This window comes from Engraulis encrasicolus, chromosome 12 (genome assembly GCF_034702125.1).
Source record: "Engraulis encrasicolus isolate BLACKSEA-1 chromosome 12, IST_EnEncr_1.0, whole genome shotgun sequence".
Classification (NCBI taxonomy): domain Eukaryota; kingdom Metazoa; phylum Chordata; class Actinopteri; order Clupeiformes; family Engraulidae; genus Engraulis; species Engraulis encrasicolus.
Window position 1 is genome coordinate 40,912,593 of NC_085868.1, and position 14,089 is coordinate 40,926,681.

The following is a 14,089-nucleotide window of genomic DNA, read 5'->3' on the forward strand; positions in this document are numbered from 1 at the left end:
GTGCAGCAATGACCCGGAGAGAGTGTTGTATTTATTTGCACGTTGTTATGTGTCTCATTTCCGCAGAGAGCTGAAGGACAACCTGTGCAGCGATGACTCAGAGAGAGTGTTGTACTTGTTGTTGTATTTATAGTGTGCATTTATTTATTTCCACGTTGTTATTTGTCTGATTTCCGCAGAGAGCTGAAGGACAACCTGGGCAGCGATGATCCGGAGGGCGACGTGCCGGTGCTGCTGCAGATGGTGCTGTCCAGGAACCCCACCATCTTCAGGGAGAAAAGTACGCCAGCCGCTGCCGCCACAGCCGCCACAGCCGCCACCGGCCGATATGCTGGGGGTCAGAGTCAGGGCGGTAAGGTGGACGCGTGCAGACATTGCCTCTTGACTTTCACACAGAGCAGCAGCAGCAGCACTGGGGGAGCTCAGCGGCTTTGGATTGGGGGTCTCTGGGTGGCCTGTGTGGGCTTTTGTCGGTGACCTTTTGGGGTCATAGGTCAAGGGTGAAATTTTGATTTGAATGGCTGTTTTTTAAATGTACTTTTTGTACGTTGTATGTGTTTATTTGATCGTAACTGTAAAGAGATGATGGGAAAGGGTTGGAAGACAGAGATGGGGGCTGGGGGGTTAGGATCAGATAAAGACCTTGGGTCGGAATCGAAACGTAGTCTCTAGTGTAGTAGTACCGTGGCCTAGCCATTTGAGCCATAGCCAAGGCCCTGAAATGGCATTGTGAGGCCTTTATCGTTATTAGATGACTGAGACGTCAGACGCTGGTCGGTGTAGTCCAATATGAAGGCAAGACAGAGATTTGCTTGTTTGCTTGGTTGTTTGCTTTCCTTGTTGGTTTGTTTACATCCTGTGTAGGTGTGCAATAGACAAATAATAGAGTTGATGTTCTTATTTGCCGGGAACTTTCAGTAAATGAATCGGCGCTCCATTAACTTTGGAGGAATTGACAGGTGCATTTGCATGCGTGCGAGGCGAGCAGACATGCTGAGATGATATCTAGAGCTGAAGTACATTAAGACCTCTTATGTGATTAGCTGGTTGAATTGGGAGAGCGATGACAAAGCATGCACTGTGGTGCCCGAGCAGCTTGCCTGGGCTTGTTCAAGCATATTGTGGCAGCAATCAATATTTTTAGGGGGGGGGGGGGTATACTGTATAGATACGAGCTAAGCACACCGACAGATGGCGTTGCAAGGTTGAGGCAGAGAAAGAACAGTCAAGACAGCTGCAGGTTGAAGACGTGGTGGAATGTTTTGATAGAGAAGATCAGTGTTCTGAATTCTGAAGCCAGGTAGGTGTGTATTCCAAAGGCTGGTAGGTCTGTTTGCTTGCTTCCCTGCTTCCATGCTTGCATGTGTGTCTTCTGCTGTGTCTAGACCAGTTATTTAAATTAGTTGAGAGTCGCTGTTTGTCAGCTGATGGTGAGATGTAGTAAATTGCCTAGTTAGTGGTATTCTAGTAATTGACTGTCTGACTGGCAACAATGGCATTTTGGGCCTGCCGTAGTAACCTGATCATTTCTGTAGATGCACAGATGGATGCCGGGGGAACTTCAGAGCTGTGATTTGACTGTGTTTTTTAGCTGCATCAGTAAGGGCTATTTGTAGGTCAGCATCAGAATCATTCTAACCCGACATTGCTGGAGGCACTGTAACCTGTAAGCGTAAGTCACATTTGAATTAAAAGTGTCAGTGAAATGCAATGTAATGTTAATGTAAAGCAACAGGGTATGCCCTGGAATAACTACAGCTGTGAAGAGGGTCTACGTGAGTGTGGCTGTGACTAGGTGTCACTGTGTGCTGCTGTGATTCATGTTGGGGAGCGATTCAAGATTCAAGATTTGTTTGTTACGTCTTATTATGGGTTTGAAGCCTATAAAGAGTAAAAATTGTTGCGTTTTTGTCTCCTCAAAAAGATTTTTAAAAAAGAGGGGTGGGGTGGTTTCATTAAATTCACTGGTAGGCATAGGCTTACCATATGTTGGGTTTATCAAGCATGTCTGTGTAAATGTAACTCTTGGCATAGTGGACTCTCGTCGTGCTTTCAGTCAGCAAGGTAGTGTATATTGACTTGGCATAGTTTTTGCAGTGAGAAGACCCATGGTGCGATATCTATTGATAGCCAGGCAGGTGGTGTTGGGCATTGATCAGGTGTAACGATTGTTTGATCACTGAGGGTTTGAAACGAGCAGTTCATCATACTTGTTATGTGTGGCAGCGTTGGTCCACTTTCAGAGCTGGAGCCGTTTGTAACACAGGGGGCAGAGTTGAACCATTTTAGGTGTAACGCTAGCACAGAGTGTGACCCCTTTAGAACCTTGTTTGGTGTGACGCTGGTGCAAAGTTGGACCACTTTATTTGTAACGCAGAAATCGTGATCTCTTTTGGTGTAACAGGGGCAGAGTTGTATCCCGTTTGGATTGTTACACGGGGGCAAAGTTGGACCACTTTAAGGTGTAGCTAACACAAGAGTTGGACCTCTTTTGAACCACTTTGGGCGTAAGACGAGGACATGGTTACTTTGTGCGTAGAGTTGAACTATTTAAGATTTCAAGTTTTGTCAGAGGACGCGCTCAACTTCTTGGAAAAAATTAATGTCTTTGGGTGCGCGATAAAAGGTATCAGCTGAAAGAAGAAAAATCTGGACTCACAAACTAAGTCTCATTATTTCTTTATATTACCACCATGTCCAAAAGCAAACGCGTTTGTAATCGGTAATCTAGTCAGTACTTAAGATTTAACAAGGGGGGCAGCAAGTTTGTGACCCCTCTAGTGTTTCTGGTCAGAGAAAGGAGCGGGGCTCCCTGTTTGATGTAATGCAGTAGTGTTTCTTTAACAGGGGGTGCTGGGGAGCCCTAGGGGGGAGTTGACAAAGCTACAGCTAAGAGCTTAGGGGTGCATCCCAATATGTGTCCTTGCCTCCTACACTTGTGATTGTCTTCTCGTCCCGCCTCCTGGCCCCTCCTCCGTGGAGAAAACGATAAAGTTTCCCAGCTGTCAGCCTCGCCACAAGAACTTTTGAGGGACTGTTTTTCATTCACCATCCCAATTGCAAATGAGAAAAAGACTTTACAATTGAGCTTTTGCAAGATATTGAAATATAATGCTGTTCTCAGTGATGTCATCATGACGAGAAGCAAGTGGAGGAGGCAACTGGAGGAGGCAAGGTCACATATTGGGATGCACCCAAGGTGTTTAGTTGCCATTGAGGTGCATTAGTCTATTTGATTTTTTAGTACTAAAGGGGGCGTTGGCAGGCTTATGATGAGGTCAAGGGGGGCGGGGGCGTTGGGAGTCTTATGATGAGGGTGGCGGAGGCGTTGGCAGGCTTATGATGAGGTCAAGGGGGCGTTTGTTCAATAAAGGTTGAGAGCCATTGTAATACAGGGTCCAAGCTGGGCCACATCAGGTGGACCACTTCAAATATTACACAGCTGACTTTAGACCACTGCGAACAGAGAGATGGGAAGGCCGTCTGAGACCCGTCTCCCCTCAGCCCTGTTGGTCCCGCTGCTGCTCTGGGGAGCATTTCTCGAAAGCGTAGTTGCTAACTACGGTAGCTACTTTGTTGCTTGTTGTAATGCAATTTCCCATTGGCAACTACCCAAGTTGCTAACGGCTAACAACTATGCGTTCGAGAAATGCACCCCTGCTCTCCTCTGCTCTGTTGTTTTCAACAAGGAATCAAACTGCAATGTGTGACCTGTGCTCTGCTCTGCTCTGCTCTGACGTGCAACCTGCTCTGCCCAGCGAACTCCTGCCTTCCTTTTTCTATGCATGGCCATGTGCTTGTGTGTAGCTTGTGTGTAGCTTGTGTTTTATGTGTGTGTAGTTGCTGTTTGGACTGTAGCTCTGTCTGTCTGTCTGTCTGTCTGTCTGTCTGTCTGTCTGTCTCTCTCTCTCTCTCTCTCTCTCTCTCTCTCTCTCTCTCTCTCTCTCTCTCTCTCTCTCTCTCTCTCTCTCTCTCTCTGTCTCTCTCTCTCTGTCATGTATGTCAACTACTGAGTTCATTATTTTTTCTGTATGTGTGCTACAAGAGGTTGTATAGCTAGCTTGAACCCCCCCACCTGCTTTACTCTGGGTTGGCAAACTCTTGCTTCATTTTCATGCTACGTAAGTTGTACATAAAAACACCCATGGCCCACCTCCTTCAACACTGATGCTCTCACTTAAAAGATTTGTGTGTACACAGTGTGCGGTTGCGTGTGTGTGCGGTTGCGTGTGTGCGCGGTTGCGTGTGTGCGCGGTTGCGCTTGTGCGTGGTTGCGGGTGTGCGTATGTTGGTGTGTGTCAGTGAGCCTGCAGTTAATACCACACACCAAAATCTGTCGGCCCGTCTGGGAAGTGCGAGACTGTGGATACGCTTTGCTGACTTTAATAGACTTTTCTTCTCCGTCTACCCCCAAAGTGACCCTGATCTGTGTGCGGCTTCCCCAAAAGCACCCGCGGACTCGGAGAACTCCCACAATGCAACAGTGCAGAGAGAGAGAAATAATAGTCAAGACAGCTAGCCTATCCCATTGCGTGCGGTTCTTCCTGAGCCGGCATTCCTGTTGAGAGTCTGGCCGAGAGTGCCGTTTATATTTCCTGTGCTGTGCACTGAGGGTTGCAGGGTTGCCAGATTGGATAGTTACCTGCCTAATTGGACTGTGTTGGATGAACACCTGTCGATTAACCCTTTTGAGCCTGGAGCAACATATACGCTGCATGCAGGCTCTTGAAATTTGAGGGTTTTTTAATTGAAAATGTGGGTATGTTCGAGCTGAATGAACACATTCTAATGCTAAAATGGGTTAAATAAACATGTATTGGGTGTGCTTTTGTATAGATTTTATGGTCATAGAATTCAGTTCAAAGTGGGTGAGATTTCCTGCCTTCAGGTGATTGAGCATTTATTGGACTGAAAATCATTGATCACATCTGGGAAACCCTGATTGGGTGTGCTGAAGCCACTAACATGGCATTTACAGTTGCTAAACTGATCTCGTCTGAATTCTGTCTTGCTATTAAGAGGACTCAGACAAATCTTACCTGACGAGAGGGAAAATTGCGTGAAAAGATTTTTGGGGATGCTTATTGCCATGGTTACCACATAAATATATGTGTATGCCTCTGTGCTCTTCACAGTTTGTAGTGAAAAACATCACTACGATATGAATCATCTGCCACTCTCTCCTTGGTGCCAGAACAGTATTGAATGGATTGCACAAGGGAAGAGGAGAGATTGAAAGGATTATATACACACACTTCAGCAGTTCAACAAATGCATTGTGCAGAATGGAGTGCATACATAGTACAGATTATTCGCATATTGCACCACAAGTGTCCAGAGTGTGAAGGGGTTTTCTATTGACTTTTAATAAAATTATATATATAATATAAATAATATAAAATTATATATCCTAATTTGATTGCATATCCTCGAATGCGATTGCCCTCCCTGTGTTGCTGAATGTGTGCACATCTGTCATTATTAAATGATTGTGTTGTTTACATGAGAGCAGAGACATGACCCTCGAGGCCGGGCGGGCACGGCATGCCGGCGGAGCATTTTCTGCAAGCGTAAAGGCTAGCCTGGAGTTGAAGGGATGGATAAGCACACAGTTGAAAAGGGTAGGTCTGCACACTGCCGATCAGCTCCAAAAATAAACTTTAATAATACTTCAATAAAGTTTATTTTTGGAGCTGATTGGCAGTGTGCAGACCTACCTTTTTCAAGATGTCTGTGCACACCTTACCCAAAACTACTATGGATAAGCACACACACACACACACACACACACACACACACACACACACACACACACACACACACACACACACACACACACACACACACACACACACACACACACACACACACACACACACACACACACACACACACACACACACACACATCGACAGGGTTGCCAGATGAGGCTGATGATTTCCAGCCCAAAAAAATCTCAAAACCCTCCCGGAAGCATTAAATCCCGCCCAATTCTATTGATATCTATGGCCAAAAATTGGGCGGTTTTTGCTCCATAATCAATTTTTTTCCCTGCACACGGCCATCCTAAGCAGCCCATTTGGGCGGGAAACCGCCCAATCTGGCAACACTGCACATTGCAGCAGGGCTACATGATGGAGCAAATCCCCCAGACAGACGGGCCTGAGTCAGGCTGCACTGCACGGATCCCCTCATAGTGTAAACTCCCCCGTTATAGAGGAGTGTGGTCTCACGCTGCGAGTGCCAGGCAAATAAATTGGCCGGGGACACTTGGAGTGCCACAGTGCATGTTTCTCATGACAAGTTTGGCAAATTTCTGTGTATGTGTGAATGTCTGTCACAGAAGTCTTTCAAAGGATTTGTTTTGTCGTGTGTGTGGAGTGTGGAGGTGGGATGTCAAGTGTAAACAGGTTGGTAGGGTTCAGCATGTCATCGCAACCTCACTTCCAAAGTCTAGCAGCTGTGGTGTGTGTGTCTTCATCGTGATAGTATTCTCTCTAGTATTCTCTGTTTGTTTATTTTTTTGCAACCAGCCTGTAGCTGTTACCAACAGCGCTCCAGGCAGCATCAGTGGGTATCTCCTGTTGTAATGTTTGCTCGCATATTCTTCTTCTAAAGGTATCATGCAACAACAGCAAATGGTCTCGCAGTACAAGATATCCCAGAATTCCATGCACGGCAGCCCGGCATCGACAAACTACCAGCAAACCACTATCACACACAGTCCTTCCAGGTAAGATATGGTTGTCTAGTGTGTGTACATGTTACTTTCTTCATGGGTGCTAATGATGTTGAATTGTTAGTATTACCAAATATGTGTCTTCAGTTTCCCCGAGAGACAATTCTCTTTCCAACCTTCTTGGTGACCAAGGAGAAAAATGACTCACTGTTGCTTTAAGTCCAGATAAGGCCATGGCCTGGTTGGCATGTCGTCAACGGTTCACCTTGTTTTTTTTATGTGTGTGACCATTGGCCATCTATTACTAAATAGTATTATTTTTTTAAGTGGCTGCATTTACTACTAAATAGTATTATTTTTTAAGTGGTTGCATTTACTTGTTTCCATTTTGACTAACCCCCCCTGTTGCTTTCTGTTTTCTGTGTCCCTCTCCCTCCTCCCTCCTCCAGTCGCTTCGCTCCTCCGGCGTCGGGCACGGGGAGCAGGTTCATGGCCCAGCAGGGCAGCCCGGTGCCCAGCCCCTACGCCCCGACCAGCCCTGCCACCGGCTACATGCAGCAGTACCCCCACCCGCCCAGCTACTCACAGCACCAACAGATCCAGCAAGGTGAGTCTCTCTCCCCCACCCGCCCAGCTACTCACAGCACCAACAGATCCAGCAAGGTGAGTCTCTCTCCCCCACCCGCCCAGCTACTCACAGCACCAACAGATCCAGCAAGGTGAGTCTCTCTCAGTAGTGAGGGAAGAAACATGGTGTAGTCTGGTTAGTCCCCATTACTGTGGTGTAGTCTGTTTCTTGCATGTCCTGCAAAGTGAGTCTCTCTCAGTAGAGAGAAAAAGGAACATGGTGTATTGTGTTTCCCTTACGAAGCCTTTGCCGTTATGAATTTTTTTAAAAAAAAGGTGTGTCCCAGTAGTAAGAGGCGACATGTCCGAAAGGTGTTCAGTTTGAAGCAAAGAAGAAAAATGTGGGATAGAGTGTTCCAGCTTACGTACTCAGGGCAGTTTTACGTTCTGACCTCTCCTATTAATCGAGACGGTTGAGATGTGCCCAAAAAAAGTGAGTCCCCATCGCTGTACGTTCAGCTCTGAAACGTCAAGAGCGATGGAAGTCAACAGAACATGTATGGTGTATGCTGGATAACATTTCTCCATACCCTGACTTATGCTGATGATGGCAAGGACTAGTGCTAGAGAATAATAGCTATGATGAGCTGTTAATATTATGATGATTCTTAGGCCGGCCGCACACCGGCTCCGACAAAGTGCGGCGCACTTTTGCTTCCGACAGAATTCGGACCCCCAAACCCAATTTCACACGAACATTGCATTGATAGTCAATGGGCGGCGCCGACAAAATAGAACTTGTCTCTAATTGCTATCCGACATCGGCGAATGTCCGCGGACATTGGCGCCAGTGTGCGTGGTTCTATTGAAAACAATGGAATCGAATTTTAGCTGTGCAGCGGTCAGCACTTTGTCGGAGCCGGTGTGCGGAAGCCCTTAGTGGGTTTCACCTTCATTTTATGGTCTTTGGTACTATGGAGGTTTTTTTTTTTTTGCTAATCCATTATATTCTTTTCCAGCTTGGTTACTTTAAGACGTGGCATTGTGATTAACAATAGCTTTTAAAAATGTATATAATCCACTACAATGATATAGATTAGCCATTCCCAACATTTTAGTGTTTTTTTCTTCTTTTTTCCATCTTACCGAGCAGCACTCTGTGCTTGGGGTCACATTTCAGATGCCTATGGGTTGTTCACCGCTACTAACAAATAATGATTTCCTTTTTTTTCCCTCGGCAAAAATTCCCACATGATTTCCTTTCAATGAATATTTTAAGCGTAGCAATATCTCACGACTAAAACAAAACAGTGGTTTGGGGGGGACAGGAGGGGAGGAAATGCCAACACAAAACCGTTACGCTTTTGCACTCTTTTTGCCCTCTCTCATTAATCTTCTCGCGGACCGTCAGATTTACTTCCTGTTGCTGTAAAGCTGAAAAGGTATCTTTAAATGTATTGTAGATTTTTAATATGAGGCAAATTCTATTACCTGTACTGGCCATGAAATAGCCACAGTTGCATATTTGGCCATAAATGCAAACAAACAAACAAACAAGTATCTTTAAATGTGACCGCTTATTACACAACTATTACACCAGCTGCAGGAGCAGGGGCATGGCCTTTGCACAGTATATCCAGCTTTTTGAGTTCTATGGTTACTTCATTTCTTTGTGTGTTTGTGTTTGTAGACTACCTACCCCCCCTCACCCCAACAAAAATATGAAATGGAGGAGACGAGTTTAAATGATGCAGTAGATTCTAGAATGATAAAGATGAGGGATAATGTACATGCAGATTCATTAATAATGACTTATATTAAAGACGTAGGTGTTTCTGCTTGTCAGAAGATGAAGAGATGACATTCTATATGACATTTGAACATAGAGTCGTGATATTGGCAAAGATAATTCTAATTGATTGATAAAGTACATGCATTGATAATGACTTACGTAAAGTCTTAAAAATCAAACGGTTTCTGTGTGTGTGTCCGCAGTGTCGGTGGCCAGTCCCATGGTTCCCGGCGGCATGAGGAATGTTCATGACGGCAAGCTGTCGGGTCAGATGGCCAGCAACTCAGCCAATCACAACTCCAGCAGCGAGGACTACATGGGCATGGTGCACAGACCCATGGGCAGCAGCGGGGTAAGCACTCGGCTACACCTGGCAACAGGAGTGAACATAGTCTTCATGTCTTACCGGTGCTACACTGCCCCGCGCCCCCATCTATCGGCTAATTAGTGCAATCTTATTTTTATTTTATTTATTTATTTATTTATTTTTATATATTTTTAGGGGCTTTTTTATGTCTTTATTTGATAGGACAGTCTGAGATGGTGACAGGAAGCGAGTGGGACAGAGAGATGGGGTGGGATCAGGAAATTACCCCGGCTGGACTCGGACTCGGGCATGCAAGCCCAAATGTGGGGGGCTTAGCGAGTGCAATCTTATTTTAAGTGCACATTTTATGGCAGGGGTTAACATATCCGAAGATGTGAAATTACTAACGAAATCGGTTCTCCCAACCAAATTTGTTCACTCCTGGTTTATTACCATGTGTAGCATGTCACACCACGCATGAGACCGCATTTCCACTCAACCGATGATGCCACCACTGTGTCTAAGAACTTGTTTCTTTTTTTCTCAGGAAAGCGACCCCTCCATGAGAAACGCCTCATTCCCTCTCAGATCGCCTGGCTGCTCTCCTGCGGGTAGCGAGGGCACCCCTAAAGGTACGTGTCTCTATCGTGACTGGCTAAGTAACCTTGTTTACAGGCCGTCAAAGATGGTGCTTGGACAGGTGCACTCTGACACATTGCACTCAATCAATACAGATTTCAGACAGCTTAATGTGCACCAGGAACTCTTGTTGTTGTTGTTTGTTGTTGTTGTTGTTATTGAAAGGATGATGATGTCATCGAAGGATTGTTTGTGGGTGATGAGCAACAATCCAGTTGGTTGTAACTCTTGTGTATGCGTTTCTCCAATGACCATGTGCTTGATGAGCCTATTCTGTGTCTCTCTGTCCCTTATCTTTTTCATCCAGCGGGTTCGCGGCCACCCCTCATCCTGCAGTCCCCTCCCCCGTACACGTCCCCGCGCGATGGTGCCGCCGCCGACATGCTGCTGGACTCGCCGGACACGCGCAACAAGAAGTCGTCGCGCAGCAAGTCCGGCAAGATCGACGAGGCCGGCACCGGCGCCGCGGGAGCTGTGGACGGCAAGAACGCGACGGCGCCCGCCATGTACGACATCGTCAGCCCACCCTCCAAAGACTCCACCAAGCTCACGCTCAAGCTGTCGCGCGTCAAGTCCTCCGAGAGCGAAGCGCCCTCCTCCAATCCCGGCATGCTGCCCGAGCAAGGGTCGGACGCGGAGGGAGACCTGCCCTACAACAGCCTCCAGCAGCAGGGGCAGCAGCAGCTTCGGGGCGGCGTCCAGGACAGACTAGGCCCAGGAGGACACGTACTCAGCGGTGGGGAGCAGTCGGGGTACCAGCAGGTGCCCGTGCTCCAGAACACGGGGGTGGTGTCGGGGGGCAAGATGGGCTGGGGAGGGGGAGGCGTGGGGGTCGGTGGGGGGCAGTTTGACGACACGGAGATGGACGCGCTGGCCGAGATCGAGAGGATTGAGCGGGAGTCGGCCATCGAGCGGGAACGCTGCTCCAAAGAGGTCCAGGACAAAGGTACGGCACCATTCACTTACAATGCTTATTTTATAAATATACATTTCACATCAGTTTGCACTCCTCAGCATTGGTACGGCCATTCACCTACCAAGCTTATTTTATTACCATGCACTTCACTTAACATCACATCAATTTGCACTTCTCAGCTGGTAGGTGTGCGTTGGAGATGACCACTAATCAGGAAAAAATAAATAAATAAAACTTCTGCACACTGATCATTTTACTTCAACTTTATTCATAACATTTTGGTCTCAGACCCTTATCACACCCCAAAGTACATTCCTAGCACCTGTATTTTTATACTGTTGATATGGCTGTTATGAACTTTAGCTTGACTTGAACTTGATCAGGTAGTTATTTCTGAAGGTCCAAGACCAAAAACAATAAATAAACAATAAATCAATAAATGTACAGCATAATGTTGGGGATTTTAATTAGGGGTGTAAATCACAGCCTTCATGACGATACGATACAGTATCGATTTCTTAAATCAGATATTCGATTTTTTTTCGATACTTAAGAATTCCCCACGATACGATGCGATTCGGTTTGATTCGATTTTTTCCAATTACTTTTCCACTACTATTGTGTTATGGAGCTAGGGCATTGCACAGGGGCCAGCTATTCGATTATTTTCGATTCTTAAGAATGCCCCACGATGCGGTGCGATGCGATTCGAATAAATCGCTGGCCGATACTTCCGATACATCGATACATTTCGATTTTATTTACATCCCTAACTCTAATATATTTTTTCTGATTACCTTACATTTACAAAAAGGGAATCCTGCCTTACTAATCATCATCCACTGCTTGAAAAACATACTTCTTCTACTGCTGCTACTACTACCCCTGCATTTTCATCATGTACCACTTGTTTGAGTTTGAGTGCCTCTGTGCATGTGACAAAGAAGGCATCCTGAATGGCAACCACAATTAACCTTCAGACCCTATTTGATGCACTGATCTTAATGGACCTCCTCTCCTCTCCTCTCCTCTCCTCTCCTCTCCTCTCCTCTCCTCTCCTCCTCTCCTCTCCTCTCCTCTCCTCTCCTCTCCTCTCCTCTCCTCCTCCTCCTCCAGATAAGCCACTGAAGAAGCGGAAGCAGGACTCCTACCCGCAGGAGCCCGGGGCCGGGGGCACGGCGGGGGCCACGGGCGGCGGCGGGGCCCCCCCGGGTCTGGGCGGCGGCGGGGGCAGCGCGGGCCACAAGCTGGCCCCTCAGGAAGCCAGCGCGGCCAGCAACGGCGCCAACCGGCTGGCGCTCATGGTCAGCATCGACCTGCAGCAGGCGGGCCGCGGGGAGGGCCAACTGGAACCCGTGGCCACGCCGCTGCCCGCCCTGGAGGCCCAGCGCTGGCCCGAGGAAGGCGCCGAGCCGGCGGGGGTGCTGCGCATGCGCTCCAAGACGGACGGGGAGGTGGTGCAGCGCACGGCGGACAGCCGGCCCGAGGTGATCAAGCAGCGGGCCGACACGCCGCAGAAGCCGGGGCCCGACGGGCACGCGGAGATGCCCACCAGGCACAACAAGCAGGACGGCCGGCACGAGAGGGAACGGGACCGGGAGAGGGGGGACAGGGAGGCCAGGCCCAGCTCCGAGAGGCGGTCGGACGGGTCAAAGATCAGGCACGAGGGCAAGGAGGGTAAGAACCGGCCCGAAACGCCGTCGTCACGGAGGTCCGACCAGGCGCGCGACGGCGGACACAGAGAACGGGAAGAGCGGCACCGGGACCGAGGAGGAGGAGGAGGAGGAGGGGACAAGGAGCGCGGAGAGCGCGAGAGAGAGCAGCGCGACGGAGACTCCTCTCGCCTCCGCCGGCCCGAGACGCCCAAGTCCTCAGACCGGCACGAACGTCGGGAGCGGGAGCGGTCGGACCGGGAGAAGGACAGGCGGTCACGACAAGACGGCGAGGGTCGGGAGCGGGATAAAGATAAAGACCGGGAAAAAGACAAAGACCGGGAACGAGACCGGCGGTCACCAGAACAGCCACAGCAGCAGCAGCAGCAGCAGCGACGAGATCGGGATCGTGCCGACAGTCCTCGAATTAAACAAGAGCGAGACGGCAGCCGGCCTCGGCCAGAGCGGCCTGGCGGGAGAGACTCCGAACGACGCAGCGACCGAGGAGGCGGCAACGACTCAAGCAGAAACCGGCAGGACTCCAACAGCAGACAACAACAACAACAACAGCAGCAGCAGCAACAGGACGTCAAACCCAGCGGGCCCGAGTTCCCCTCGTACCTGCTGGGCGGCAAGTCGTCGGGCGCCCTGAAGAACTTTGTCATTCCCAAGCTGAAGCGCGACAAGGACGGCAACGTGGTTGGCGCCGACCTGAAGCCGGCCGAGGGCTGGTGCGAGCCCCGGGTCAAGTTGGAGCGCATCGGGCCCGAAGGCTCCCAGGCGCCGCCCGGCATCGGCCCCGGCTTTATAGTTGACCGGGATGGCCTGAAGAAGGGCCCCAAGCCCGTGGTGGTGCTCAAGAAGCTCTCCATCGACGAGGTGCAGAAGATCATTCGCAAGAGCAAGAGCCGCCACTCCTTCGGGAAGTCATCCAAAGGTAATAGATACAGCATTTTTTTCCTTCTGTATGCTGGTTTATGCTGCTTTGTTTGTATTGGTCTTTGGGAAGGTTTGGCATCAACATTCCGATGAGATTTGACTGGTCATGATGTTTCAGTGCAACTGAATGCAGATGTTATTACTCTTGGTGGATTGGTTTGGTCAGGACTTCTGCTATTGATGCCTGCTGAATGTGACGACTGAAAGGGAAATTGTATGTAGTTTTGTACCAGTGTTTTTCTCTTGCTGTTTTTTTTTCTGGGTTTGAGTGAGGCACTCAAAAGGTGTTTTTTTTTTGTTTTTTTTTTAAACATTACCAATCCCAGGCCCTTTGAAAGGCCCATTTAGCTAAGGAGGGGAAAAGTTGGAGCCATAACACGTTAGGGCACCACAGGGCCACTAAACTGAAATTAACCTTCTCGACCTGCTGAAAGTCTGCCCTTAACTGAGCTGTCACGTTGAAAGTGGAAAGTGCTTCAAAAACAGCCATGGAAATGGACTTGAATGCTTTTACTGTGTAATTGTGTGAAATTGCTTCGGTCACCTGTTGGCAGCTGTTCCAAGTAGCTCATAGATGCGAGTCTTGTTCACAGTCTTG

General features: G+C 48.4%; 1 protein-coding gene across 2 annotated transcripts in view; it reads left to right on the top strand.

Moving 5' to 3' along the window:
* Positions 1-14,089, top strand: part of LOC134459790 (nipped-B-like protein) — a 94,767-nt gene that overhangs the window by 43,516 nt on the left and 37,162 nt on the right. Inside the window, exons 4-10 of one of the 2 annotated variants that reach the window (XM_063212210.1) lie at positions 180-352; positions 6,619-6,733; positions 7,129-7,286; positions 9,242-9,390; positions 9,893-9,977; positions 10,292-10,930; positions 12,017-13,489. In XM_063212210.1, the coding sequence (XP_063068280.1) occupies positions 180-352; positions 6,619-6,733; positions 7,129-7,286; positions 9,242-9,390; positions 9,893-9,977; positions 10,292-10,930; positions 12,017-13,489 (2,792 nt within the window). The remainder of the gene's footprint in view (positions 1-179; positions 353-6,618; positions 6,734-7,128; positions 7,287-9,241; positions 9,391-9,892; positions 9,978-10,291; positions 10,931-12,016; positions 13,490-14,089) is intronic. The other variant, XM_063212211.1, reaches the window with a different exon arrangement.